General features: G+C 50.1%; 1 protein-coding gene across 2 annotated transcripts in view; it reads right to left on the bottom strand.

Annotated features, from left to right (window-relative positions):
- The window catches only part of nf1a (neurofibromin 1a), a 186,051-nt gene that overhangs the window by 9,900 nt on the left and 148,240 nt on the right, over window positions 1–27,911 (bottom strand). For both annotated transcript variants that reach the window (XM_072456416.1, XM_072456423.1), the window contains exons 41-54: window positions 26,863–27,142; window positions 25,055–25,269; window positions 24,924–24,985; window positions 24,690–24,831; window positions 24,502–24,603; window positions 23,548–23,688; window positions 23,111–23,237; window positions 21,754–21,885; window positions 21,545–21,680; window positions 20,957–21,114; window positions 20,649–20,771; window positions 20,131–20,249; window positions 17,502–17,602; window positions 717–859 (exon numbers count right to left, since the gene is read on the bottom strand). In XM_072456416.1, coding sequence (XP_072312517.1) covers window positions 717–859; window positions 17,502–17,602; window positions 20,131–20,249; window positions 20,649–20,771; window positions 20,957–21,114; window positions 21,545–21,680; window positions 21,754–21,885; window positions 23,111–23,237; window positions 23,548–23,688; window positions 24,502–24,603; window positions 24,690–24,831; window positions 24,924–24,985; window positions 25,055–25,269; window positions 26,863–27,142 — 1,981 coding nt within the window. The remainder of the gene's footprint in view (window positions 1–716; window positions 860–17,501; window positions 17,603–20,130; window positions 20,250–20,648; window positions 20,772–20,956; window positions 21,115–21,544; window positions 21,681–21,753; window positions 21,886–23,110; window positions 23,238–23,547; window positions 23,689–24,501; window positions 24,604–24,689; window positions 24,832–24,923; window positions 24,986–25,054; window positions 25,270–26,862; window positions 27,143–27,911) is intronic.

The following is a 27,911-nucleotide window of genomic DNA, read 5'->3' as shown; positions in this document are numbered from 1 at the left end:
GAACAGCTCTAGACTCTCCACCAAGGGGCGCCAGGGCTCATGGGAGTTTGCACAGTCACATGTGCTTTGTGGATCTGGAGAAGGCTTTGGACCGTGTCCCTCGGGGGGTGCTCCGGGAGTACGGGGCCAGGGGCCTTTTGCTCAGCGCTGTCCGGTCCCTGTCTGACAGGAGCAGGAGCTGTGTTCACTGCAGTGAGTCAGACCTCTTCCCATGAGGGACTCCTCAGGGCTGTGCTTTGTCACCGCTGCTGTTCATAGTTTTCAGAGGTTCTGGTGCTTTCCACAGTGACGTGTGTGAGTTCTGGTGCTTTCCACAGTGACGTGTGTGAGTTCTGGTGCTTTCCACAGTGACGTGTGTGAGTTCTGGTGCTTTCCACAGTGACGTGTGTGAGTTCTGGTGCTTTCCACAGTGACGTGTGTGAGTTCTGGTGCTTTCCACAGTGACGTGTGTGAGTTCTGGTGCTTTCCACAGTGACGTGTGTGAGTTCTGGTGCTTTCCACAGTGACGTGTGTGAGTTCTGGTGCTTTCCACAGTGACGTGTGTGAGTTCTGGTGCTTTCCACAGTGACGTGTGTGAGTTCTGGTGCTTTCCACAGTGACGTGTGTGAGTTCTGGTGCTTTCCACAGTGACGTGTGTGAGTTCTGGTGCTTTCCACAGTGACGTGTGTGAGTTCTGGTGCTTTCCACAGTGACGTGTGTGAGTTCTGGTGCTTTACTCTGCAGGTATGACGGCTGGTACTGCGGCGGCGACTCCTCGTGGTAGACCACACTCTGGACGATGCCGTGGACCGGGTTCAGGAGGTTGGTGTCCTGGCACATGGACAGCACAGTGTTGATCTTTGAGTCCAGCAGATTGTGGCTGAAAAGAGACAAAGCACAACCCAAAAACGTGAGCGAACGTGGACTAAACGTGAGCGAAAACGTGAGCGAACGTGGACTAAACGTGAGCGAACGTGAACTAAACGTGGACTAAACGTGAGCGAACGTGGACTAAACGTGAGCGAAAACGTGAGCGAACGTGGACTAAACGTGAGCGAACGTGAACTAAACGTGGACTAAACGTGAGCGAACGTGGACTAAACGTGAGCGAACGTGGACTAAACGTGAGTGAACGTGGACTAAACGTGAGAGAAAACGTGAGCGAACGTGGACTAAACGTGAGCGAACGTGGACTAAACGTGAGCGAACGTGGACTAAACGTGAGCGAAAACATGATCGAACGTGGACTAAACGTGAGCGAACGTGAACTAAACGTGGACTAAACGTGAGCGAACGTGGACTAAACTTGAAGAAAACGTGAGCGAACGTGGACTAAACGTGAGCGAACGTGGACTAAACGTGAGCGAAAACGTGAGCGAACGTGGACTAAACGTGAGCGAACGTGAACTAAACGTGAGCGAACGTGGACTAAACGTGAGCGAAAACGTGAGCGAACGTGGCCTAAACGTGAGCGAATGTGGACTAAACGTGAGTGAACGTGGACTAAACGTGAGCGAACGTGGACTAAACTTGAGAAAAAACGTGAGCGAACGTGGACTAAACGTGAGCGAACGTGGCCTAAACGTGAGCGAACGTGGACTAAACGTGAGCGAATGTGGACTAAACGTGAGTGAACGTGGACTAAACGTGAGCGAACGTGGACTAAACGTGAGCGAACGTGGACTAAACGTGAGCGAACGTGGCCTAAACGTGAGCGAACGTGGACTAAACGTGAGCGAACGTGGACTAAACGTGAGCGAAAACGTGAGCGAACGTGGACTAAACGTGAGCGAACGTGAACTAAACGTGGACTAAACGTGAGCGAACGTGGACTAAACGTGAGCGAAAACGTGAGCGAACGTGGACTAAACGTGAGCGAACGTGAACTAAACGTGGACTAAACGTGAGCGAACGTGGACTAAACGTGAGCGAAAACGTGAGCGAACGTGGACTAAACGTGAGCGAACGTGGACTAAACGTGAGCGAACGTGGACTAAACGTGAGCGAAAACGTGAGCGAACGTGGACTAAACGTGAGCGAACGTGGAGTAAACGTGAGTGAACGTGGAGTAAACGTGAGAGAAAACGTGAGCGAACGTGGACTAAACGTGAGCGAACGTGGACTAAACGTGAGCGAACGTGGACTAAACGTGAGCGAAAACATGAGCGAACGTGGACTAAACGTGAGCGAACGTGAACTAAACGTGGACTAAACGTGAGCGAACGTGGACTAAACTTGAAGAAAACGTGAGCGAACGTGGACTAAACGTGAGCGAACGTGGACTAAACGTGAGCGAAAACGTGAGCGAACGTGGACTAAACGTGAGCGAACGTGAACTAAACGTGAGCGAACGTGGACTAAACGTGAGCGAAAACGTGAGCGAACGTGGCCTAAACGTGAGCGAATGTGGACTAAACGTGAGTGAACGTGGACTAAACGTGAGCGAACGTGGACTAAACTTGAGAAAAAACGTGAGCGAACGTGGACTAAACGTGAGCGAACGTGGCCTAAACGTGAGCGAACGTGGACTAAACGTGAGCGAATGTGGACTAAACGTGAGTGAACGTGGACTAAACGTGAGCGAACGTGGACTAAACGTGAGCGAACGTGGACTAAACGTGAGCGAACGTGGCCTAAACGTGAGCGAACGTGGACTAAACGTGAGCGACTAAACGTGAGCGAACGTGGACTAAACGTGAGCGAACGTGGACTAAACGTGAGCGAACGTGGACTAAACGTGAGAGAAAACGTGAGCAAACGTGGACTAAAGGTGAGCGAACGTGGACTAAACGTGAGAGAAAACGTGAGCAAACGTGGACTAAAGGTGAGCGAACGTGGACTAAAGGTGAGCGAACGTGGACTAAACGTGAGAGAAAACGTGAGCAAACGTGGACTAAAGGTGAGTGAACGTGGACTAAAGATGAGCGAACGTGGACTAAACGTGAGAGAAAACGTGAGCAAACGTGGACTAAAGGTGAGTGAACGTGGACTAAACGTGAGCGAACGTGGACTAAACGTGAACGAACGTGGACTAAACGTGAGCGAACGTGGACTAAACGTGAGCGAAAACGTGAGCGAACGTAGACTAAACGTGAGCGAAAACGTGAGCGAACGTGGACTAAACGTGAGCGAACGTGAACTAAACGTGAACGAACGTGGACTAAACGTGAGCGAACGTGGACTAAACGTGAGCGAAAACGTGAGCGAACGTGGACTAAACGTGAGCGAACGTGGACAAAACGTGAGCGAACGTGGACTAAACGTGAGCGAACGTGGACTAAACGTGAGCGAACGTGGACTAAACGTGAGCGAACGTGGACTAAACGTGAGCGAAAACGTGAGCGAAAGTGGACTAAACGTGAGCGAACGTGGACTAAACGTGAGCGAACGTGGACTAAACGTGAGCGAACGTGGACAAAACGTGAGCGAACGTGGACTAAACGTGAGTGAACGTGGACTAAAGGTGAGCGAACGTGGACTAAACGTGAGCGAACGTGGACTAAACGTGAGCGAACTTGGACTAAACGTGAGTGAAAACGTGAGCGAACGTGGACTAAACGTGAGTGAAAACGTGAGCGAACGTGGACTAAACGTGAGCGGAAACGTGAGCGACCGTGGACTAAACGTGAGCGAACGTGGACTAAACGTGAGCGAACGTGGACTAAACGTGAGCGAAAACGTGAGCGAACGTGGCCTAAACGTGAGCGAATGTGGACTAAACGTGAGTGAACGTGGACTAAACGTGAGCGAACGTGGACAAAACGTGAGCGAACGTGGACTAAACGTGAGTGAACGTGGACTAAACGTGAGCGAACGTGGACTAAACGTGAGTGAACGTGGACTAAACGTGAGCGAACGTGGACTAAACGTGAGCGAAAGTGGACTAAACGTGAGCGAACGTGGACTAAACGTGAGCGAACGTGGACAAAACGTGAGCGAACGTGGACTAAACGTGAGTGAACGTGGACTAAACGTGAGCGAACGTGGACTAAACGTGAGCGAAAACGTGAGCGAACGTGGCCTAAACGTGAGCGAATGTGGACTAAACGTGAGTGAACGTGGACTAAACGTGAGCGAACGTGGACTAAACTTGAGAAAAAACGTGAGCGAACGTGGACTAAACGTGAGCGAAAACGTGAGCGAACGTGGCCTAAACGTGAGCGAACGTGGACTAAACGTGAGCGAATGTGGACTAAACGTGAGTGAACGTGGACTAAACGTGAGCGAACGTGGACTAAACTTGAGAGAAAACATGAGCGAACGTGGACTAAACGTGACTAAACGTGAGCGAACGTGGCCTAAACGTGAGCGAACGTGGACTAAACGTGAGCGAACGTGGACTAAACGTGAGCGAACGTGGACTAAACTTGAGAAAAAACGTGAGCGAACGTGGACTAAACGTGAGCGAAAACGTGAGCGAACGTGGCCTAAACGTGAGCGAACGTGGACTAAACGTGAGTGAACGTGGACTAAACGTGAGCGAACGTGGACTAAACTTGAGAGAAAACATGAGCGAACGTGGACTAAACGTGACTAAACGTGAGCGAACGTGGCCTAAACGTGAGCGAACGTGGCCTAAACGTGAGCGAACGTGGCCTAAACGTGAGCGAACGTGGACTAAACGTGAGCGACTAAACGTGAGCGAACGTGGACTAAACGTGAGAGAAAACGTGAGCGAACGTGGACTAAACGTGAGCGAACGTGGACTAAACGTGAGAGAAAACGTGAGCAAACGTGGACTAAAGATGAGCGAACGTGGACTAAACGTGAGAGAAAACGTGAGCAAACGTGGACTAAAGGTGAGTGAACGTGGACTAAAGATGAGCGAACGTGGACTAAACGTGAGAGAAAACGTGAGCAAACGTGGACTAAAGGTGAGTGAACGTGGACTAAAGGTGAGCGAACGTGGACTAAACGTGAACAAACGTGGACTAAACGTGAGCGAACGTGGACTAAACGTGAGCGAAAACGTGAGCGAACGTAGACTAAACGTGAGCGAAAACGTGAGCGAACGTGGACTAAACGTGAGCGAACGTGAACTAAACGTGAACGAACGTGGACTAAACGTGAGCGAACGTGGACTAAACGTGAGCGAAAACGTGAGCGAACGTGGACTAAACGTGAGCGAATATGGACAAAACGTGAGCGAACGTGGACTAAACGTGAGCGAACGTGGACTAAACGTGAACGAACGTGGACTAAACGTGAGCGAACGTGGACTAAACGTGAGCGAAAACGTGAGCGAACGTAGACTAAACGTGAGCGAAAACGTGAGCGAACGTGGACTAAACGTGAGCGAACGTGAACTAAACGTGAACGAACGTGGACTAAACGTGAGCGAACGTGGACTAAACGTGAGCGAAAACGTGAGCGAACGTGGACTAAACGTGAGCGAATATGGACAAAACGTGAGCGAACGTGGACTAAACGTGAGCGAACGTGGACTAAACGTGAGCGAACGTGGACTAAACGTGAACGAACGTGGACTAAACGTGAGCGAACGTGGACTAAACGTGAGCGAAAACGTGAGCGAAAGTGGACTAAACGTGAGCGAACGTGGACTAAACGTGAGCGAACGTGGACTAAACGTGAGCGAACGTGGACAAAACGTGAGCGAACGTGGACTAAACGTGAGTGAACGTGGACTAAAGGTGAGCGAACGTGGACTAAACGTGAGCGAACGTGGACTAAACGTGAGCGAACGTGGACTAAACGTGAGCGAACGTGGACTAAACGTGAGCGAAAACGTGAGCGAAAGTGGACTAAACGTGAGCGAACGTGGACTAAACGTGAGCGAACGTGGACTAAACGTGAGCGAACGTGGACTAAACGTGAGCGAACGTGGACTAAACGTGAGTGAAAACGTGAGCGAACGTGGACTAAACGTGAGTGAAAACGTGAGCGAACGTGGACTAAACGTGAGCTAAAACGTGAGCGACCGTGGACTAAACGTGAGCGAACGTGGACTAAACGTGAGCGAACGTGGACTAAACGTGAGCGAACGTGGACTAAACGTGAGCGAAAACGTGAGCGAAAACGTGGCCTAAACGTGAGCGAATGTGGACTAAACTTGAGAAAAAACGTGAGCGAACGTGGACTAAACGTGAGCGAACGTGGACTAAACTTGAGAAAAAACGTGAGCGAACGTGGACTAAACGTGAGCGAAAACGTGAGCGAACGTGGCCTAAACGTGAGCGAACGTGGCCTAAACGTGAGCGAATGTGGACTAAACGTGAGCGAACGTGGACTAAACGTGAGCGAACGTGGACTAAACGTGAGTGAAAACGTGAGCGAACGTGGACTAAACGTGAGTGAAAACGTGAGCGAACGTGGACTAAACGTGAGCGAAAACGTGAGCGACCGTGGACTAAACGTGAGCGAACGTGGACTAAACGTGAGCGAACGTGGACTAAACGTGAGCGAAAACGTGAGCGAACGTGGCTTAACGTGAGCGAATGTGGACTAAACGTGAGCGAACGTGGACTAAACGTGAGCGAAAACGTGAGCGAACGTGGCCTAAACGTGAGCGATTGTGGACTAAAGATGAGCGAACGTGGACTAAACTTGAGAAAAAACGTGAGCGAACGTGGACTAAACGTGAGAGAAAACGTGAGCAAACATGGACTAAAGATGAGCGAACGTGGACTAAACGTGAGCGAACGTGGACTAAAGGTGAGCGAACGTGGACTAAAGGTGAGCGAACGTGGACTAAAGGTGAGCGAATGTGGACTAAACGTGAGAGAAAACGTGAGCAAACGTGGACTAAAGATGAGCGAACGTGGACTAAACGTGAGCGAACGTGGACTAAACGTGAGCGAACGTGGACTAAACGTGAGCGAAAACGTGAGCGAAAACGTGAGCGAACGTAGACTAAACGTGAGCGAAAACGTGAGCGAACGTGGACTAAACGTGAGCGAACGTGAACTAAACGTGAGCGAACGTGGACTAAACGTGAGCGAACGTGGACTAAACGTGAGCGACTAAACGTGAGCGAACGTGGCCCAAACGTGAGCGAACGTGGCCTAAACGTGAGCGAACGTGGACTAAACGTGAGCGAACGTGGACTAAACGTGAGCGAACGTGGACTAAACGTGAGCGAACGTGGACTAAACGTGAGCGAACGTGGACTAAACGTGAGCGACTAAACGTGAGCGAAAGTGGACTAAACGTGAGTGAACGTGGACTAAACGTGAGAGAAAACGTGAGCAAACGTGGACTAAAGATGAGCGAACGTGGACTAAACGTGAGAGAAAACGTGAGCAAACGTGGACTAAAGGTGAGTGAACGTGGACTAAAGGTGAGCGAAAACGTGAGCGAACGTAGACTAAACGTGAGCGAAAACGTGAGCGAACGTGGACTAAACGTGAGCGAACGTGAACTAAACGTGAGCGAACGTGAACTAAACGTGAACGAACGTGGACTAAACGTGAGCGAACGTGGACTAAACGTGAGCGAAAACGTGAGCGAACGTGGACTAAACGTGAGCGAATATGGACAAAACGTGAGCGAACGTGGACTAAACGTGAGCGAACGTGGACTAAACGTGAGCGAACGTGGACTAAACGTGAGCGAACGTGGACTAAACGTGAGCGAACGTGGACTAAACGTGAGCGAAAACGTGAGCGAAAGTGGACTAAACGTGAGCGAACGTGGACTAAACGTGAGCGAACGTGGACTAAACGTGAGCGAACGTGGACAAAACGTGAGCGAACGTGGACTAAACGTGAGTGAACGTGGACTAAAGGTGAGCGAACGTGGACTAAACGTGAGCGAACGTGGACTAAACGTGAGCGAACGTGGACTAAACGTGAGTGAAAAAGTGAGCGAACGTGGACTAAACGTGAGTGAAAACGTGAGCGAACGTGGACTAAACGTGAGCGAAAACGTGAGCGACCGTGGACTAAACGTGAGCGAACGTGGACTAAACGTGAGCGAACGTGGACTAAACTTGAGAAAAAACGTGAGCGAACGTGGACTAAACGTGAGAGAAAACGTGAGCAAACATGGACTAAAGATGAGCGAACGTGGACTAAACGTGAGCGAACGTGGATTAAACGTGAGCGAACGTGGACTAAACGTGAGCGAACGTGGACTAAAGGTGAGCGAACGTGGACTAAAGGTGAGAGAACGTGGACTAAACGTGAGCGAACGTGGACTAAACGTGAGCGAACGTGGACTAAACGTGAGCGAACGTGGACTAAACGTGAGCGAAAACGTGAGCGAACGTAGACTAAACGTGAGCGAAAACGTGAGCGAACGTGGACTAAACGTGAGCGAACGTGAACTAAACGTGGACTAAACGTGAGCGAACGTGGACTAAACTTGAGAGAAAACATGAGCGAACGTGGACTAAACGTGACTAAACGTGAGCGAACGTGGCCTAAACGTGAGCGAACGTGGACTAAACGTGAGCGAACGTGGACTAAACGTGAGCGAACGTGGACTAAACGTGAGCGACTAAACGTGAGCGAAAGTGGACTAAACGTGAGTGAACGTGGACTAAACGTGAGAGAAAACGTGAGCAAACGTGGACTAAAGGTGAGAGAAAACGTGAGCAAACGTGGACTAAAGATGAGCGAACGTGGACTAAACGTGAGAGAAAACGTGAGCAAACGTGGACTAAAGGTGAGTGAACGTGGACTAAAGGTGAGCGAACGTGGACTAAACGTGAGCGAACGTGGACTAAACGTGAGCGAAAACGTGAGCGAACGTGGACTAAACGTGAGCGAATATGGACAAAACGTGAGCGAACGTGGACTAAACGTGAGCGAACGTGGACTAAACGTGAGCGAAAACGTGAGCGAACGTAGACTAAACGTGAGCGAAAACGTGAGCGAACGTGGACTAAACGTGAGCGAACGTGAACTAAACGTGAACGAACGTGGACTAAACGTGAGCGAACGTGGACTAAACGTGAGCGAAAACGTGAGCGAACGTGGACTAAACGTGAGCGAATATGGACAAAACGTGAGCGAACGTGGACTAAACGTGAGCGAACGTGGACTAAACGTGAGCGAAAACGTGAGCGAAAGTGGACTAAACGTGAGCGAACGTGGACTAAACGTGAGCGAACGTGGACTAAACGTGAGCGAACGTGGACAAAACGTGAGCGAACGTGGACTAAACGTGAGTGAACGTGGACTAAAGGTGAGCGAACGTGGACTAAACGTGAGCGAACGTGGACTAAACGTGAGCGAACGTGGACTAAACGTGAGCGAACGTGGACTAAACGTGAGTGAAAACGTGAGCGAACGTGGACTAAACGTGAGTGAAAACGTGAGCGGACGTGGACTAAACGTAAGTGAACGTGGACTAAAGGTGAGCGAACGTGGACTAAACGTGAGCGAACGTGGACTAAACGTGAGTGAAAACGTGAGCGAACGTGGACTAAACGTGAGTGAAAACGTGAGCGAACGTGGACTAAACGTGAGCGAAAACGTGAGCGACCGTGGACTAAACGTGAGCGAACGTGGACTAAACGTGAGCGAACGTGGACTAAACGTGAGCGAAAACGTGAGCGAACGTGGCCTAAACGTGAGCGAATGTGGACTAAACGTGAGTGAACGTGGACTAAACGTGAGCGAACGTGGACTAAACTTGAGAAAAAACGTGAGCGAACGTGGACTAAACGTGAGTGAAAACGTGAGCGAACGTGGACTAAACGTGAGCGAATGTGGACTAAACGTGAGCGAAAACGTGAGCGAACGTGGACTAAACGTGAGCGAATGTGGACTAAACGTGAGCGAAAACGTGAGCGAACGTGGACTAAACGTGAGCGAATGTGGACTAAACGTGAGCGAACGTGGACTAAACGTGAGCGAAAACGTGAGCGAACGTGGCCTAAACGTGAGCGAATGTGGACTAAAGATGAGCGAACGTGGACTAAACGTGAGCGAACGTGGCCTAAACGTGAGTGAACGTGGACAAAACGTGAGCGAACGTGGACTAAACGTGAGCGAACGTGGACTAAACTTGAGAAAAAACGTGAGCGAACGTGGACTAAACGTGAGCGAAAACGTGAGCGAACGTGGCCTAAACGTGAGCGAACGTGGACTAAACGTGAGCGAACGTGGACAAAACGTGAGAGAAAACGTGAGCGAACGTGGCCTAAACGTGAGCGAATGTGGACTAAACGTAAGTGAACGTGGACAAAACGTGAGCGAACGTGGACTAAACGTGAGCGAACGTGGACTAAACGTGAGCGAACGTGGACTAAACGTGAGCGAACGTGGACTAAACGTGAGCGAACGTGGACAAAACGTGAGAGAAAACGTGAGCGAACGTGGCCTAAACGTGAGCGAATGTGGACTAAACGTAAGTGAACGTGGACAAAACGTGAGCGAACGTGGACTAAACGTGAGCGAACGTGGACTAAACGTGAGCGAACGTGGACTAAACGTGAGCGAACGTGGACTAAACGTGAGCGAACGTGGACAAAACGTGAGAGAAAACGTGAGCGAACGTGGCCTAAACGTGAGCGAATGTGGACTAAACGTAAGTGAACGTGGACAAAACGTGAGCGAACGTGGACTAAACGTGAGCGAACGTGGACTAAACGTGAGCGAACTTGGACTAAACGTGAGTGAAAACGTGAGCGAACGTGGACTAAACGTGAGTGAAAACGTGAGCGAACGTGGACTAAACGTGAGCGGAAACGTGAGCGACCGTGGACTAAACGTGAGCGAACGTGGACTAAACGTGAGCGAACGTGGACTAAACGTGAGCGAAAACGTGAGCGAACGTGGCCTAAACGTGAGCGAATGTGGACTAAACGTGAGTGAACGTGGACTAAACGTGAGCGAACGTGGACAAAACGTGAGCGAACGTGGACTAAACGTGAGTGAACGTGGACTAAACGTGAGCGAACGTGGACTAAACGTGAGTGAACGTGGACTAAACGTGAGCGAACGTGGACTAAACGTGAGCGAAAGTGGACTAAACGTGAGCGAACGTGGACTAAACGTGAGCGAACGTGGACAAAACGTGAGCGAACGTGGACTAAACGTGAGTGAACGTGGACTAAACGTGAGCGAACGTGGACTAAACGTGAGCGAAAACGTGAGCGAACGTGGCCTAAACGTGAGCGAATGTGGACTAAACGTGAGTGAACGTGGACTAAACGTGAGCGAACGTGGACTAAACTTGAGAAAAAACGTGAGCGAACGTGGACTAAACGTGAGCGAAAACGTGAGCGAACGTGGCCTAAACGTGAGCGAACGTGGACTAAACGTGAGCGAATGTGGACTAAACGTGAGTGAACGTGGACTAAACGTGAGCGAACGTGGACTAAACTTGAGAGAAAACATGAGCGAACGTGGACTAAACGTGACTAAACGTGAGCGAACGTGGCCTAAACGTGAGCGAACGTGGACTAAACGTGAGCGAACGTGGACTAAACGTGAGCGAACGTGGACTAAACTTGAGAAAAAACGTGAGCGAACGTGGACTAAACGTGAGCGAAAACGTGAGCGAACGTGGCCTAAACGTGAGCGAACGTGGACTAAACGTGAGTGAACGTGGACTAAACGTGAGCGAACGTGGACTAAACTTGAGAGAAAACATGAGCGAACGTGGACTAAACGTGACTAAACGTGAGCGAACGTGGCCTAAACGTGAGCGAACGTGGCCTAAACGTGAGCGAACGTGGCCTAAACGTGAGCGAACGTGGACTAAACGTGAGCGACTAAACGTGAGCGAACGTGGACTAAACGTGAGAGAAAACGTGAGCGAACGTGGACTAAACGTGAGCGAACGTGGACTAAACGTGAGAGAAAACGTGAGCAAACGTGGACTAAAGATGAGCGAACGTGGACTAAACGTGAGAGAAAACGTGAGCAAACGTGGACTAAAGGTGAGTGAACGTGGACTAAAGATGAGCGAACGTGGACTAAACGTGAGAGAAAACGTGAGCAAACGTGGACTAAAGGTGAGTGAACGTGGACTAAAGGTGAGCGAACGTGGACTAAACGTGAACAAACGTGGACTAAACGTGAGCGAACGTGGACTAAACGTGAGCGAAAACGTGAGCGAACGTAGACTAAACGTGAGCGAAAACGTGAGCGAACGTGGACTAAACGTGAGCGAACGTGAACTAAACGTGAACGAACGTGGACTAAACGTGAGCGAACGTGGACTAAACGTGAGCGAAAACGTGAGCGAACGTGGACTAAACGTGAGCGAATATGGACAAAACGTGAGCGAACGTGGACTAAACGTGAGCGAACGTGGACTAAACGTGAACGAACGTGGACTAAACGTGAGCGAACGTGGACTAAACGTGAGCGAAAACGTGAGCGAACGTAGACTAAACGTGAGCGAAAACGTGAGCGAACGTGGACTAAACGTGAGCGAACGTGAACTAAACGTGAACGAACGTGGACTAAACGTGAGCGAACGTGGACTAAACGTGAGCGAAAACGTGAGCGAACGTGGACTAAACGTGAGCGAATATGGACAAAACGTGAGCGAACGTGGACTAAACGTGAGCGAACGTGGACTAAACGTGAGCGAACGTGGACTAAACGTGAACGAACGTGGACTAAACGTGAGCGAACGTGGACTAAACGTGAGCGAAAACGTGAGCGAAAGTGGACTAAACGTGAGCGAACGTGGACTAAACGTGAGCGAACGTGGACTAAACGTGAGCGAACGTGGACAAAACGTGAGCGAACGTGGACTAAACGTGAGTGAACGTGGACTAAAGGTGAGCGAACGTGGACTAAACGTGAGCGAACGTGGACTAAACGTGAGCGAACGTGGACTAAACGTGAGCGAACGTGGACTAAACGTGAGCGAAAACGTGAGCGAAAGTGGACTAAACGTGAGCGAACGTGGACTAAACGTGAGCGAACGTGGACTAAACGTGAGCGAACGTGGACTAAACGTGAGCGAACGTGGACTAAACGTGAGTGAAAACGTGAGCGAACGTGGACTAAACGTGAGTGAAAACGTGAGCGAACGTGGACTAAACGTGAGCTAAAACGTGAGCGACCGTGGACTAAACGTGAGCGAACGTGGACTAAACGTGAGCGAACGTGGACTAAACGTGAGCGAACGTGGACTAAACGTGAGCGAAAACGTGAGCGAAAACGTGGCCTAAACGTGAGCGAATGTGGACTAAACTTGAGAAAAAACGTGAGCGAACGTGGACTAAACGTGAGCGAACGTGGACTAAACTTGAGAAAAAACGTGAGCGAACGTGGACTAAACGTGAGCGAAAACGTGAGCGAACGTGGCCTAAACGTGAGCGAACGTGGCCTAAACGTGAGCGAATGTGGACTAAACGTGAGCGAACGTGGACTAAACGTGAGCGAACGTGGACTAAACGTGAGTGAAAACGTGAGCGAACGTGGACTAAACGTGAGTGAAAACGTGAGCGAACGTGGACTAAACGTGAGCGAAAACGTGAGCGACCGTGGACTAAACGTGAGCGAACGTGGACTAAACGTGAGCGAACGTGGACTAAACGTGAGCGAAAACGTGAGCGAACGTGGCTTAACGTGAGCGAATGTGGACTAAACGTGAGCGAACGTGGACTAAACGTGAGCGAAAACGTGAGCGAACGTGGCCTAAACGTGAGCGATTGTGGACTAAAGATGAGCGAACGTGGACTAAACTTGAGAAAAAACGTGAGCGAACGTGGACTAAACGTGAGAGAAAACGTGAGCAAACATGGACTAAAGATGAGCGAACGTGGACTAAACGTGAGCGAACGTGGACTAAAGGTGAGCGAACGTGGACTAAAGGTGAGCGAACGTGGACTAAAGGTGAGCGAATGTGGACTAAACGTGAGAGAAAACGTGAGCAAACGTGGACTAAAGATGAGCGAACGTGGACTAAACGTGAGCGAACGTGGACTAAACGTGAGCGAACGTGGACTAAACGTGAGCGAAAACGTGAGCGAAAACGTGAGCGAACGTAGACTAAACGTGAGCGAAAACGTGAGCGAACGTGGACTAAACGTGAGCGAACGTGAACTAAACGTGAGCGAACGTGGACTAAACGTGAGCGAACGTGGACTAAACGTGAGCGACTAAACGTGAGCGAACGTGGCCCAAACGTGAGCGAACGTGGCCTAAACGTGAGCGAACGTGGACTAAACGTGAGCGAACGTGGACTAAACGTGAGCGAACGTGGACTAAACGTGAGCGAACGTGGACTAAACGTGAGCGAACGTGGACTAAACGTGAGCGACTAAACGTGAGCGAAAGTGGACTAAACGTGAGTGAACGTGGACTAAACGTGAGAGAAAACGTGAGCAAACGTGGACTAAAGATGAGCGAACGTGGACTAAACGTGAGAGAAAACGTGAGCAAACGTGGACTAAAGGTGAGTGAACGTGGACTAAAGGTGAGCGAAAACGTGAGCGAACGTAGACTAAACGTGAGCGAAAACGTGAGCGAACGTGGACTAAACGTGAGCGAACGTGAACTAAACGTGAGCGAACGTGAACTAAACGTGAACGAACGTGGACTAAACGTGAGCGAACGTGGACTAAACGTGAGCGAAAACGTGAGCGAACGTGGACTAAACGTGAGCGAATATGGACAAAACGTGAGCGAACGTGGACTAAACGTGAGCGAACGTGGACTAAACGTGAGCGAACGTGGACTAAACGTGAGCGAACGTGGACTAAACGTGAGCGAACGTGGACTAAACGTGAGCGAAAACGTGAGCGAAAGTGGACTAAACGTGAGCGAACGTGGACTAAACGTGAGCGAACGTGGACTAAACGTGAGCGAACGTGGACAAAACGTGAGCGAACGTGGACTAAACGTGAGTGAACGTGGACTAAAGGTGAGCGAACGTGGACTAAACGTGAGCGAACGTGGACTAAACGTGAGCGAACGTGGACTAAACGTGAGTGAAAAAGTGAGCGAACGTGGACTAAACGTGAGTGAAAACGTGAGCGAACGTGGACTAAACGTGAGCGAAAACGTGAGCGACCGTGGACTAAACGTGAGCGAACGTGGACTAAACGTGAGCGAACGTGGACTAAACTTGAGAAAAAACGTGAGCGAACGTGGACTAAACGTGAGAGAAAACGTGAGCAAACATGGACTAAAGATGAGCGAACGTGGACTAAACGTGAGCGAACGTGGATTAAACGTGAGCGAACGTGGACTAAACGTGAGCGAACGTGGACTAAAGGTGAGCGAACGTGGACTAAAGGTGAGAGAACGTGGACTAAACGTGAGCGAACGTGGACTAAACGTGAGCGAACGTGGACTAAACGTGAGCGAACGTGGACTAAACGTGAGCGAAAACGTGAGCGAACGTAGACTAAACGTGAGCGAAAACGTGAGCGAACGTGGACTAAACGTGAGCGAACGTGAACTAAACGTGGACTAAACGTGAGCGAACGTGGACTAAACTTGAGAGAAAACATGAGCGAACGTGGACTAAACGTGACTAAACGTGAGCGAACGTGGCCTAAACGTGAGCGAACGTGGACTAAACGTGAGCGAACGTGGACTAAACGTGAGCGAACGTGGACTAAACGTGAGCGACTAAACGTGAGCGAAAGTGGACTAAACGTGAGTGAACGTGGACTAAACGTGAGAGAAAACGTGAGCAAACGTGGACTAAAGGTGAGAGAAAACGTGAGCAAACGTGGACTAAAGGTGAGTGAACGTGGACTAAAGGTGAGCGAACGTGGACTAAACGTGAGCGAACGTGGACTAAACGTGAGCGAAAACGTGAGCGAACGTGGACTAAACGTGAGCGAATATGGACAAAACGTGAGCGAACGTGGACTAAACGTGAGCGAACGTGGACTAAACGTGAGCGAAAACGTGAGCGAACGTAGACTAAACGTGAGCGAAAACGTGAGCGAACGTGGACTAAACGTGAGCGAACGTGAACTAAACGTGAACGAACGTGGACTAAACGTGAGCGAACGTGGACTAAACGTGAGCGAAAACGTGAGCGAACGTGGACTAAACGTGAGCGAATATGGACAAAACGTGAGCGAACGTGGACTAAACGTGAGCGAACGTGGACTAAACGTGAGCGAAAACGTGAGCGAAAGTGGACTAAACGTGAGCGAACGTGGACTAAACGTGAGCGAACGTGGACTAAACGTGAGCGAACGTGGACAAAACGTGAGCGAACGTGGACTAAACGTGAGTGAACGTGGACTAAAGGTGAGCGAACGTGGACTAAACGTGAGCGAACGTGGACTAAACGTGAGCGAACGTGGACTAAACGTGAGCGAACGTGGACTAAACGTGAGTGAAAACGTGAGCGAACGTGGACTAAACGTGAGTGAAAACGTGAGCGGACGTGGACTAAACGTAAGTGAACGTGGACTAAAGGTGAGCGAACGTGGACTAAACGTGAGCGAACGTGGACTAAACGTGAGTGAAAACGTGAGCGAACGTGGACTAAACGTGAGTGAAAACGTGAGCGAACGTGGACTAAACGTGAGCGAAAACGTGAGCGACCGTGGACTAAACGTGAGCGAACGTGGACTAAACGTGAGCGAACGTGGACTAAACGTGAGCGAAAACGTGAGCGAACGTGGCCTAAACGTGAGCGAATGTGGACTAAACGTGAGTGAACGTGGACTAAACGTGAGCGAACGTGGACTAAACTTGAGAAAAAACGTGAGCGAACGTGGACTAAACGTGAGTGAAAACGTGAGCGAACGTGGACTAAACGTGAGCGAATGTGGACTAAACGTGAGCGAAAACGTGAGCGAACGTGGACTAAACGTGAGCGAATGTGGACTAAACGTGAGCGAAAACGTGAGCGAACGTGGACTAAACGTGAGCGAATGTGGACTAAACGTGAGCGAACGTGGACTAAACGTGAGCGAAAACGTGAGCGAACGTGGCCTAAACGTGAGCGAATGTGGACTAAAGATGAGCGAACGTGGACTAAACGTGAGCGAACGTGGCCTAAACGTGAGTGAACGTGGACAAAACGTGAGCGAACGTGGACTAAACGTGAGCGAACGTGGACTAAACTTGAGAAAAAACGTGAGCGAACGTGGACTAAACGTGAGCGAAAACGTGAGCGAACGTGGCCTAAACGTGAGCGAACGTGGACTAAACGTGAGCGAACGTGGACAAAACGTGAGAGAAAACGTGAGCGAACGTGGCCTAAACGTGAGCGAATGTGGACTAAACGTAAGTGAACGTGGACAAAACGTGAGCGAACGTGGACTAAACGTGAGCGAACGTGGACTAAACGTGAGCGAACGTGGACTAAACGTGAGCGAACGTGGACTAAACGTGAGCGAACGTGGACAAAACGTGAGAGAAAACGTGAGCGAACGTGGCCTAAACGTGAGCGAATGTGGACTAAACGTAAGTGAACGTGGACAAAACGTGAGCGAACGTGGACTAAACGTGAGCGAACGTGGACTAAACGTGAGCGAACGTGGACTAAACGTGAGCGAACGTGGACTAAACGTGAGCGAATGGACTAAAGGTGAGCGAATGTGGACTAATGGACTAATTGTGAGTGAACTTGCAGCGTCCCTTAAAGAAAGAAATAAAGACCACAATTGGACTTACACGACAGGGAAAACCTTTGGGAAGACGACGCTCGCTTCGGCTAAATACTCGTACAAGATCCGCTGATCGAAGTCATCAGTGGTGTATTTCACTTGTGTCGCCTGAAACACAAACACACGGGTCACTTAACATGTCCTCACAGTCACAGGGTCACTTAACATGTCCTCACAGTCACAGGGTCACTTAACATGTCCTCACAGTCACAGGGTCACTTAACATGTCCTCACAGTCACAGGGTCACTTAACATGTCCTCACAGTCACAGGGTCACTTAACATGTCCTCACAGTCACAGGGTCACTTAACATGTCCTCACAGTCACAGGGTCACTTAACATGTCCTCACAGTCACAGGGTCACTTAACATGTCCTCACAGTCACAGGGTCACTTAACATGTCCTCACAGTCACAGGGTCACTTAACATGTCCTCACAGTCACAGGGTCACTTAACATGTCCTCACAGTCACAGGGTCACTTAACATGTCCTCACAGTCACAGGGTCACTTAACATGTCCTCACAGTCACAGGGTCACTTAACATGTCCTCACAGTCACAGGGTCACTTAACATGTCCTCACAGTCACAGGGTCACTTAACATGTCCTCACAGGGTCACTTAACATGTCCTCACAGTCACAGGGTCACTTAACATGTCCTCACAGTCACAGGGTCACTTAACATGTCCTCACAGTCACAGGGTCACTTAACATGTCCTCACAGTCACAGGGTCACTTAACATGTCCTCACAGGGTCACTTAACATGTCCTCACAGGGTCACTTAACATGTCCTCACAGTCACAGGGTCACTTAACATGTCCTCACAGTCACAGGGTCACTTAACATGTCCTCACAGTCACAGGGTCACTTAACATGTCCTCACAGTCACAGGGTCACTTAACATGTCCTCACAGTCACAGGGTCACTTAACATGTCCTCACAGTCACAGGGTCACTTAACATGTCCTCACAGGGTCACTTAACATGTCCTCACAGTTACAGGGTCACTAAACATGTCCTCACAGTCACAGGGTCAGTTAACATGTCCTCACAGTCACAGGGTCACTTAACATGTCCTCACAGTCACAGGGTCACTTAACATGTCCTCACAGTCAAAGGGTCACTAAACATGTCCTCACAGTTACAGGGTCACTAAACATGTCCTCACAGTTACAGGGTCACTAAACATGTCCTCACAGTCACAGGGTCACTTAACATGTCCTCACAGTCACAGGGTCACTAAACATGTCCTCACAGTCACAGGGTCACTTAACATGTCCTCACAGTCACAGGGTCACTAAACATGTCCTCACAGTCACAGGGTCACTTAACATGTCCTCACAGTCACAGGGTCACTTAACATGTCCTCACAGTCACAGGGTCACTTAACATGTCCTCACAGGGTCACTAAACATGTCCTCACAGTCACAGGGTCACTAAACATGTCCTCACAGTCACAGGGTCACTTAACATGTCCTCACAGTCACAGGGTCACTTAACATGTCCTCACAGTCACAGGGTCAGTTAACATGTCCTCACAGTCACAGGGTCACTTAACATGTCCTCACAGTCACAGGGTCACTTAACATGTCCTCACAGTCACAGGGTCACTTAACATGTCCTCACAGTCACAGGGTCACTTAACATGTCCTCACAGTCACAGGGTCACTTAACATGTCCTCACAGTCACAGGGTCACTTAACATGTCCTCACAGTCACAGGGTCACTTAACATGTCCTCACAGTCACAGGGTCACTTAACATGTCCTCACAGTCACAGGGTCACTTAACATGTCCTCACAGTCACAGGGTCACTTAACATGTCCTCACAGTCACAGGATCACTAAACATGTCCTCACAGTCACAGGGTCACTAAACATGTCCTCACAGTCACAGGGTCACTAAACATGTCCTCACAGTCACAGGGTCACTTAACATGTCCTCACAGTCACAGGGTCACTTAACATGTCCTCACAGTCACAGGGTCACTAAACATGTCCTCACAGTCACAGGGTCACTTAACATGTCCTCACAGTCACAGGGTCAGTTAACATGTCCTCACAGTCACAGGGTCACTTAACATGTCCTCACAGTCACAGGGTCACTTAACATGTCCTCACAGTCACAGGGTCACTTAACATGTCCTCACAGTCACAGGGTCACTTAACATGTCCTCACAGTCACAGGGTCACTAAACATGTCCTCACAGTCACAGGGTCACTTAACATGTCCTCACAGTCACAGGGTCAGTTAACATGTCCTCACAGTCACAGGGTCACTTAACATGTCCTCACAGTCACAGGGTCACTTAACATGTCCTCACAGTCACAGGGTCACTAAACATGTCCTCACAGTCACAGGGTCACTTAACATGTCCTCACAGGGTCAGTTAACATGTCCTCACAGTCACAGGGTCACTTAACATGTCCTCACAGTCACAGGGTCACTTAACATGTCCTCACAGTCACAGGGTCACTAAACATGTCCTCACAGTCACAGGGTCACTAAACATGTCCTCACAGTCACAGGGTCACTAAACATGTCCTCACAGTCACAGGGTCACTAAACTTGTCCTCAGTCACACGTTACATTAATAACAGTACTTAAAGGGGTCAGTGGCGCCCCCTGGAGGCCTCACCAGCACAGTGAGCAGCAGAGCCTGGATCTTGGGGTCTGTGAGCACCTCTTCGTCCAAAAGAACGTTCGACTCCGACACTGAAACTTTGCGTAGATGTGAGTTTGCGAGTCTTTGCGTTTCTGAAACAAAACAAATCGCACAATTCAAACTAAAATCTGTCCAGCCAAAGCTTCTCGACACAAGTGCCACATCCTGAAACAACACGGACGCTGCATTGTGCTAGCCAACCGTTTCTTATGCTAGCCAACCGTTTCTTATGCTAGCCAGTCATTTCTTGTTCTAGCAAATAGTTTCTTATGCTAGTCAACCGTTTATTATGCTAGCCAACCGTTTCTTATGCTAGTCAACCGTTTGTTATGCTAGTCAACCGTTTATTATGCTAGCCAACCGTTTCTTATGCTAGTCAACCGTTTGTTATGCTAGTCAACCGTTTGTTATGCTAGCCAACCGTTTGTTATGCTAGTCAACCGTTTGTTATGCTAGTCAACCGCTTCTCATGCTAGTGAATGGTTTCTTACCGATCTCGTAGTCATTCTCTGCCACTCGCCTCATTTTGGGCGGAGTGGTCATCCCGGCTTCCATCTCCGGCCTCTTTGGTGCTTTGGAGTCTGAAATGAGGTGGTCGAAGCTCTTTCTGGTGCCTGAAAACAGTTGGACAAAAGAAGTACAAGTTTTATTTTAAGTCCACTCCAAAGGCCATTAGTCGTAACAGAACGACCTCTACAAAGAACTAAAGGTCCTGTCCTTTTATGGAGGTTTAGACCACCACAAACGTGTTCATATTTTAGCCTCGTCCTGGCACACAGGAGCCGCGCTGGAGCTTTACCCAGGAGCTTCTTGGTGTTGGCCTGTGACGGTTGGCCCATGTCCAGGCTCATGCTCTTTCTCGTCCTGGGGCTGATCTGTCCCACGATGGGGTAATGGGCCGAGAGGTACCGCTCCGACACCTGCGGCGACGGCCACGGCTGAGTCTCTCGAAGCGTCCTGGAAAGGAAAACATGTACGTCTTAAGGCCTGGACTACCTGGAGAAAGGAACTGTCCAAGAGAGAAAGGGACTGTCCAAGAGAGAAAGGAACTGTCCAAGAGAGAAAGGGACTGTCCAAGAGAGAAAGGGACTGTCCTAGAGAGAAAGGGACTGTCCTAGAGAGAAAGGGACTGTCCTAGAGAGAAAGGGACTGTCCTAGAGAAAAAGGGACTCTCCTAAAGAGAAAGGGACTATCTAGGAGAAAAAGGCACTGTCCTAGAGAAACAGGGACTGTACTAGAGAAAAAAAGACTGTCCTAGAAAAAAAGGGTTTGTCCTGGAGAAAAGGGACTGTCCTAGAGAAAAGGGACGTCCCAGAGAAAAAGGGACTGAAATAATAATGTCAGTTTTGAATTCAAGCCTAGTTAAAGCAAGTTCAAGATGGCCGACCTGCAGCTGGGGTCGGGGGCGTGGCTGGTGTATGTCTCCATGGGAACGGGGTCCAGGGAAAGGTCTGACATCAGCAAAGACTTCCTGTGTTTGAGGCTGCAGCGACTGCGCACCTCCTCCGACACGGTGAGCAGGGCTGAGGGGGCGGAGACTTTATTATCATAGTTGACTTTATCATAATTGACTTATGACCGTGTTGGGGTTCCTACCTGCCAGATACGCCACACTCTGAATGTTCACCTCAAACTTGTCACATTTGAGGTTTTTACTGATGAGCGACAGAAGCGTGTGGAGGATCCTCACGGTCCGCGCCACTGTGGTAGGAGACGGGTGTCTGTAGCCTACGAAACACACAAACACAGAGTCTGTAGCCTACGAAACACACAAACACAGAGTCTGTAGCCTACGAAACACACAAACACAGAGTCTGTAGCCTACGAAACACACAAACACAGAGTCTGTAGCCTACGAAACACACAAACACAGAGTCTGTAGCCTACCGAACACACAAACACAGTCTGTAGCCTACGGAACACACAAACACAGAGTCTGTAGCCTACGGAACACACAAACACAGAGTCTGTAGCCTACGGAACACACAAACAGTCTGTAGCCTACGGAACACACAAACAGAGTCTGTAGCCTACGGAACACACAAACAGTCTGTAGCCTACGGAACACACAAACAGTCTGTAGCCTACGGAACACACAAACACAGAGTCTGTAGCCTACGGAACACACAAACAGAGTCTGTAGCCTACGGAACACACAAACACAGGGTCTGTAGCCTACGGAACACACAAACACAGGGTCTGTAGCCTACGGAACACACAAACACAGTCTGTAGCCTACGGAACACACAAACACAGAGTCTGTAGCCTACGGAACACACAAACACAGGGTCTGTAGCCTACGGAACACACAAACACAGGGTCTGTAGCCTACGGAACACACAAACACAGAGTCTGTAGCTTACGGAACACACAAACAGTCTGTAGCCTACGGAACACACAAACACAGAGTCTGTAGCCTACGGAACACACAAACACAGAGTCTGTAGCCTACGGAACACACAAACACAGGGTCTGTAGCCTACGGAACACACAAACACAGGGTCTGTAGCCTACGGAACACACAAACACAGAGTCTGTAGCCTACGGAACACACAAACACAGAGTCTGTAGCCTACGGAACACACAAACAGTCTGTAGCCTACGAAACACACAAACAGTCTGTAGCCTACGGAACACACAAACAGTCTGTAGCCTACGGAACACACAAACAGTCAAAGTGCATTTAAAATATTCCTTTCACTGTAGTCGATATTCAAAATTCTACTTTTAGGTTAAACACTGACTTTGTAATGCTCCATTTATATAAAAGTATTGATCAAAGTAAATGAATAAACGTTTTATACATCCAACGTAAATGAAAAAGCTTTATATAAATGATATAGATGTTATACGAGTTGCAGATGGGTCACATTTAAAGGCCTTCGCTCCGAGGATGTGCCGCGATAACCACACCCACCGTTTATGAACACGAACCACCGGATTTAAGACCGACCTTTGAGCAAATGTCCCACGAGGGCGAAGTTGAAGTTGGCGCTGAAGTTGAGGCCGACGAAATGATCCATCTGTTTACAGTGCCACTCCAGGGGGCGCCGGATCTCCATGAAGACCTCCTCTGGGCTCTGAAAGAAGCACACGTTCCACCAGACGTTAGGGCGGCAACGGGAACCAATCACATCAAGAGAGATCCACTAGATCTCCAATCAATTTACAGATCCTGGACGTTTCTGTGGTCATCCAAACGAACGTCCTTTTGAAATCCATCCTAAATGTTCTAAATGTTTTGGTTGAGCACAAACGTGACACTCTCTCTCTCTCTTGTTTGAACGATTGCTCCTCTGTTCTTGTGTGATATATTTCATGCTTCAAAACAGAATCTAAAAGTGGAATTGCGGCGGTAAAACTGTGTTCAGCGGGTTTGGAATCATGTACCTTGTCGTTGAAGACTCTCATGGAGTCGAGCGTGTGGAGGTTCTGCTCGAGCAGCGCCGTCCCGGCCGAATACAGGTTCACTTCATCCAGCTGCAGCACGGCCACCGCCACCCAGAACAGGGCTTTGTGCATGGGAGACTCCTGTACCAGAAGACACGTTTATACACACAGCTCCTGGACCAGAAGACACGTTTATACACACAGCTCCTGGACCAGAAGACACGTTTATACACACATCTCCTGGACCAGAAGACACGTTTATACACACATCTCCTGGACCAGAAGACACGTTTATACACACATCTCCTGGACCAGAAGACACGTTTATACACACAGCTCCTGGACCAGAAGACACGTTTATACACACAGCTCCTGGACCAGAAGACACGTTTATACACACATCTCCTGGACCAGAAGACACGTTTATACACACAGCTCCTGGACCAGAAGACACGTTTATACACACATCTCCTGGACCAGAAGACACGTTTATACACACAGCTCCTGGACCAGAAGACACGTTTATACACACATCTCCTGGACCAGAAGACACGTTTATACACACATCTCCTGGACCAGAAGACACGTTTATACACACAGCTCCTGGACCAGAAGACACGTTTATACACACAGCTCCTGGACCAGAAGACACGTTTATACACACAGCTCCTGGACCAGAAGACACGTTTATACACACAGCTCCTGGACCAGAAGACACAGGCACAGGGAGCACATGCAAACTCCTGCAGTTCCTACAGTTCTTAGATTATTCCAGTCGTTTCTTAAATAATTGTAAATTTGTGTTCTAAATGCGGCTGTGAACGTCTTTGTTGAGGGTCAAGGGTCGTACAAGATGTGAATGGACCATGAAAAGGTCAGAAAGATGACTTTATAGGTCTCTTTTTGAGCATACAGACTCGTCACTTTGGTTCTGGAGGTTCTGGAGGTTCTGACCTTGCTGAGAAGCGGCTGCAGTTTGGTCAGAGCGATCACAGTGGCTTCTATCAACACTTGGCTGTTGTAATTGTCTGGACCCTTCAGACAACTCTCCAAACCCTGAGAAGACAAGAGGACCATTACACCTGAGCACGGCTGAGCACGGCTGAGCATGTGTAAATGAAAGGCATTAAAGTGAGGCTCACCCGGTCGATGCTGAGCAGAGGACTGGCTTTGCTCAGGATCCTAATGATCTGTCGGATCTGTCCATGAGTCACTCTTTTACTGATGCAGCCGAACACCACCAGAGCTCGCGGCTGCAGAGACGGGTTGTACTGGAACGCAAACCTGACGGAGACAGAGACGTCAGCATCACAACGGAGACGGAACACACGGAGATGAAAGTGTTTCTGGTCTAGAACAATGATAGTCCCTCATACTTCTGGGCCAGCTCGGTCCACTGGTCCAGCCACTTGCAGGACGGGATGTCCCTCATACACGCCTGCAAGGAAAGAACATCCATGAGAGCTGAACTGGATTGGACCTTCAGGACCGCGAGTCTCAGAGGTACCTCCATGATCTCCAGCAGAGCCTCTGTGACCGTCTCCAGGGACGACAGGGCGAAGGTCTCCCTCTCGTAGGAGCCCGGCGAGAAGGAGCGATCCCTGTAGCTGGAGCGGAAGGCGATGACGGCGGCAGACTTGACTTTACTGATGCCGAACAGGAGGTAAAACTTTGGCAAGGAAAACTCGGTCAGACTCAGCCTCAGCACCTGCTTCGTTTCCTCTGGAAAACAACGAGTTTAGCACGAGTTTAGTATACAACGTGTACATATCGTCAGGACGACCTCACCAGCGTTTGTTTTCAACAGAGTCAAATTGAGTACAAATCTCATTCAAGCACTAATCATTTAATTTAAATAAAAAACTTCTGGATCTATTCATCAGTCAAATAAAGCACAGCCATAGTTTACTTTTAAGGACGGTAGACGATAGTGCGTGAATGGACGTCACGATTATAAACGTCATCCAGAATCGTGATTACCGTATTTTCTGGACTATAAGTGGCACCTTTTCATAGTTGTGTCCGGGGTGCGACTTATACTCCAGAGCGAATTATATGTGATATTATTCATTATTTTCACACTGACAACCACAAGAGGGCGCTCTAAGCGACGCAGAAGAAGAATCCGCAAACGTAAAATCGCGACCACGTGTTAAATCGTGACCGAGCGTTAAAGGCGCAATGGACGATTTTTTGGCGATTTGAGAACGCAGGCGGAAGTGCTCATGCCACTCCCCCGTGCTCATGCCACTCCCCCGTGCTCATGCCACTCCCCCGTGCTCATGCCACTCCCCCGTGCTCATGCCACTCCCCCGTGCTCATGCCACTCCCCCGTGCTCATGCCACTCCCCCGTGCTCATGCCACTCCCCCGTGCTCATGCCACTCCCCCGTGCTCATGCCACGCCCCCGTGCACATGCCACTCCCCCGTGCACATGCCACGCCCCCGTGCTCATGCCACGCCCCGTGCACATGCCACTCCCCCGTGCGCATGCCACTCCCCCGTGCTCAAGCCACTCCCCCGTGTGGACTGATACACTCTTCTGAGCTCGAACTGTCTTCATTTTGTCCCGTCACTGAGGGAACTATATTATGATAGATCAATGCGCTTAGACACAGGGAAACGTGGGGACGAGGCCCTGCAGGTGGAACGAGGCTCTGCAGGTGAACGAGGCCCTGCAGGTGAACAAACGAGGCCCTGCAGGTGAACGAGGCTCTGCAGGTGAACGAGGCCTTGCAGGTGAACAAACGAGGCCCTGCAGGTGAACGAGGCCCTGCAGGTGAACGAGGCCCTGCAGGTGAACAAACGAGGCCCTGCAGGTGAACAAACGAGGCTCTGCAGGTGAACGAGGCCCTGCAGGTAAACGAGGCCCTGCAGGTGAACGAGGCCCTGCAGGTGAACGAGGCCCTGCAGGTGAACGAGGCCCTGCAGGTGAACGAGGCCCTGCAGGTGAACGAGGCCCTGCAGGTGAACGAGGCCCTGCAGGTGAACAAACGAGGCCCTGCAGGTGAACAAACGAGGCTCTGCAGGTGAACGAGGCCCTGCAGGTGAACAAACGAGGCTCTGCAGGTGGAACGAGGCCCTGCAGGTAAACGAGGCCCTGCAGGTGAACGAGGCCCTGCAGGTGAACGAGGCCCTGCAGGTGAACGAGGCCCTGCAGGTGAGCAGTAGGTGTGTTTTATGATTGAAACGTGGCAGGACTAATTGACAGTTCACGCCTCATTCAACCTTTAAATCGCGACCAAGTGTTAAATCGCAACGTTTCTTCTGACAATAACAGTCATGCCGCGGCGACGCCCCTACCCGCCCCCTCACCGCTGAAGTTGAGCTGCGAGCACGTGCAGAGCGAGTGGATGATGTTGATGACCAGGCCGTGAGTGGACGCGCGCAGAGACAGGGGCCCCGTGGCCACCAGCAGCGTCACCACGTGGAACAGGTACGGCAGGTGCGCCGCCACGTCCAGCGAGTTGTTGAAGGACAGCATGAGCATGTAGCGGGCCAGGATGGCGATGTCGTCCCACATCAGGTGCTGCTCCAGCGTCGGCGTCGGCGACAGGCACGTCTTGTCGATGATTTTGCACATGCGGCCGATCACCTGCAGGAGGCGAACAAAGACGGGCGCGTTATGGAATCAAAATGTCAAAAATATATGTCATGCACAAGATTTCCACTTTGATTTGACGAAGTATTTAAAGTCGTACAACAGAACTCACCACCGCAGCTCCAATAAACCACGCCCCACTTTGAACTCCGTCCGTTACAGTTTGTGACGATTCAAACTCCTCCAATGAGAAGACGTTACATCACAAAAAGAGGAGGTGCTTTATCGTGTATGAAGTCCTTCAGGTTCCTTCACGCTCCTTCACAGGTTCCGTCACAGGTTCCTTCACGCTCTTTCAGGCTCCTTCAGGTTCCTTCAGGCTCCTTCAGGTTCCTTCAGGTTCCTTCAGGTTCCTTCACGCTCTTTCAGGTTCCTTCAGGTTCCTTCAGGTTCCTTCAGATTCCTTCACGCTCCTTCAGGCTCCTTCAGGTTCCTTCAGGTTCCTTCAGGTTCCTTGAGGTTCCTTCACGCTCTTTCAGGCTCCTTCAGGTTCCTTCAGGTTCCTTCAGGTTCCTTCACGCTCTTTCAGGCTCCTTCAGGTTCCTTCAGGCTCCTTCAGGTTCCTTCTAGAGTGTATTTCACGCTCCTTCAGGTTCCTTCACGGTCCTTCAGGTTCCTTCACGTTCCTTCAGGTTCCTTCAAGTTCCTTCAAGTTCCTTCACGCTCCTTCAGATTCCTTCACGCTCCTTCAGGCTCCTTCAGGTTCCTTCAGGCGCCTTCAGGTTCCTTCTGGAGTGTATTTCACGCTCCTTCAGGCTCCTTC

This window comes from Eucyclogobius newberryi, unplaced genomic scaffold (genome assembly GCF_026437365.1).
Source record: "Eucyclogobius newberryi isolate DKJ021-1_F unplaced genomic scaffold, fEucNew1.0.hap1 SCAF_10, whole genome shotgun sequence".
In the NCBI taxonomy this organism is placed as follows: domain Eukaryota; kingdom Metazoa; phylum Chordata; class Actinopteri; order Gobiiformes; family Gobiidae; genus Eucyclogobius; species Eucyclogobius newberryi.
Note: the sequence above shows the minus strand (reverse complement) of the source record. Positions and strands in the feature narration are given on the sequence as shown.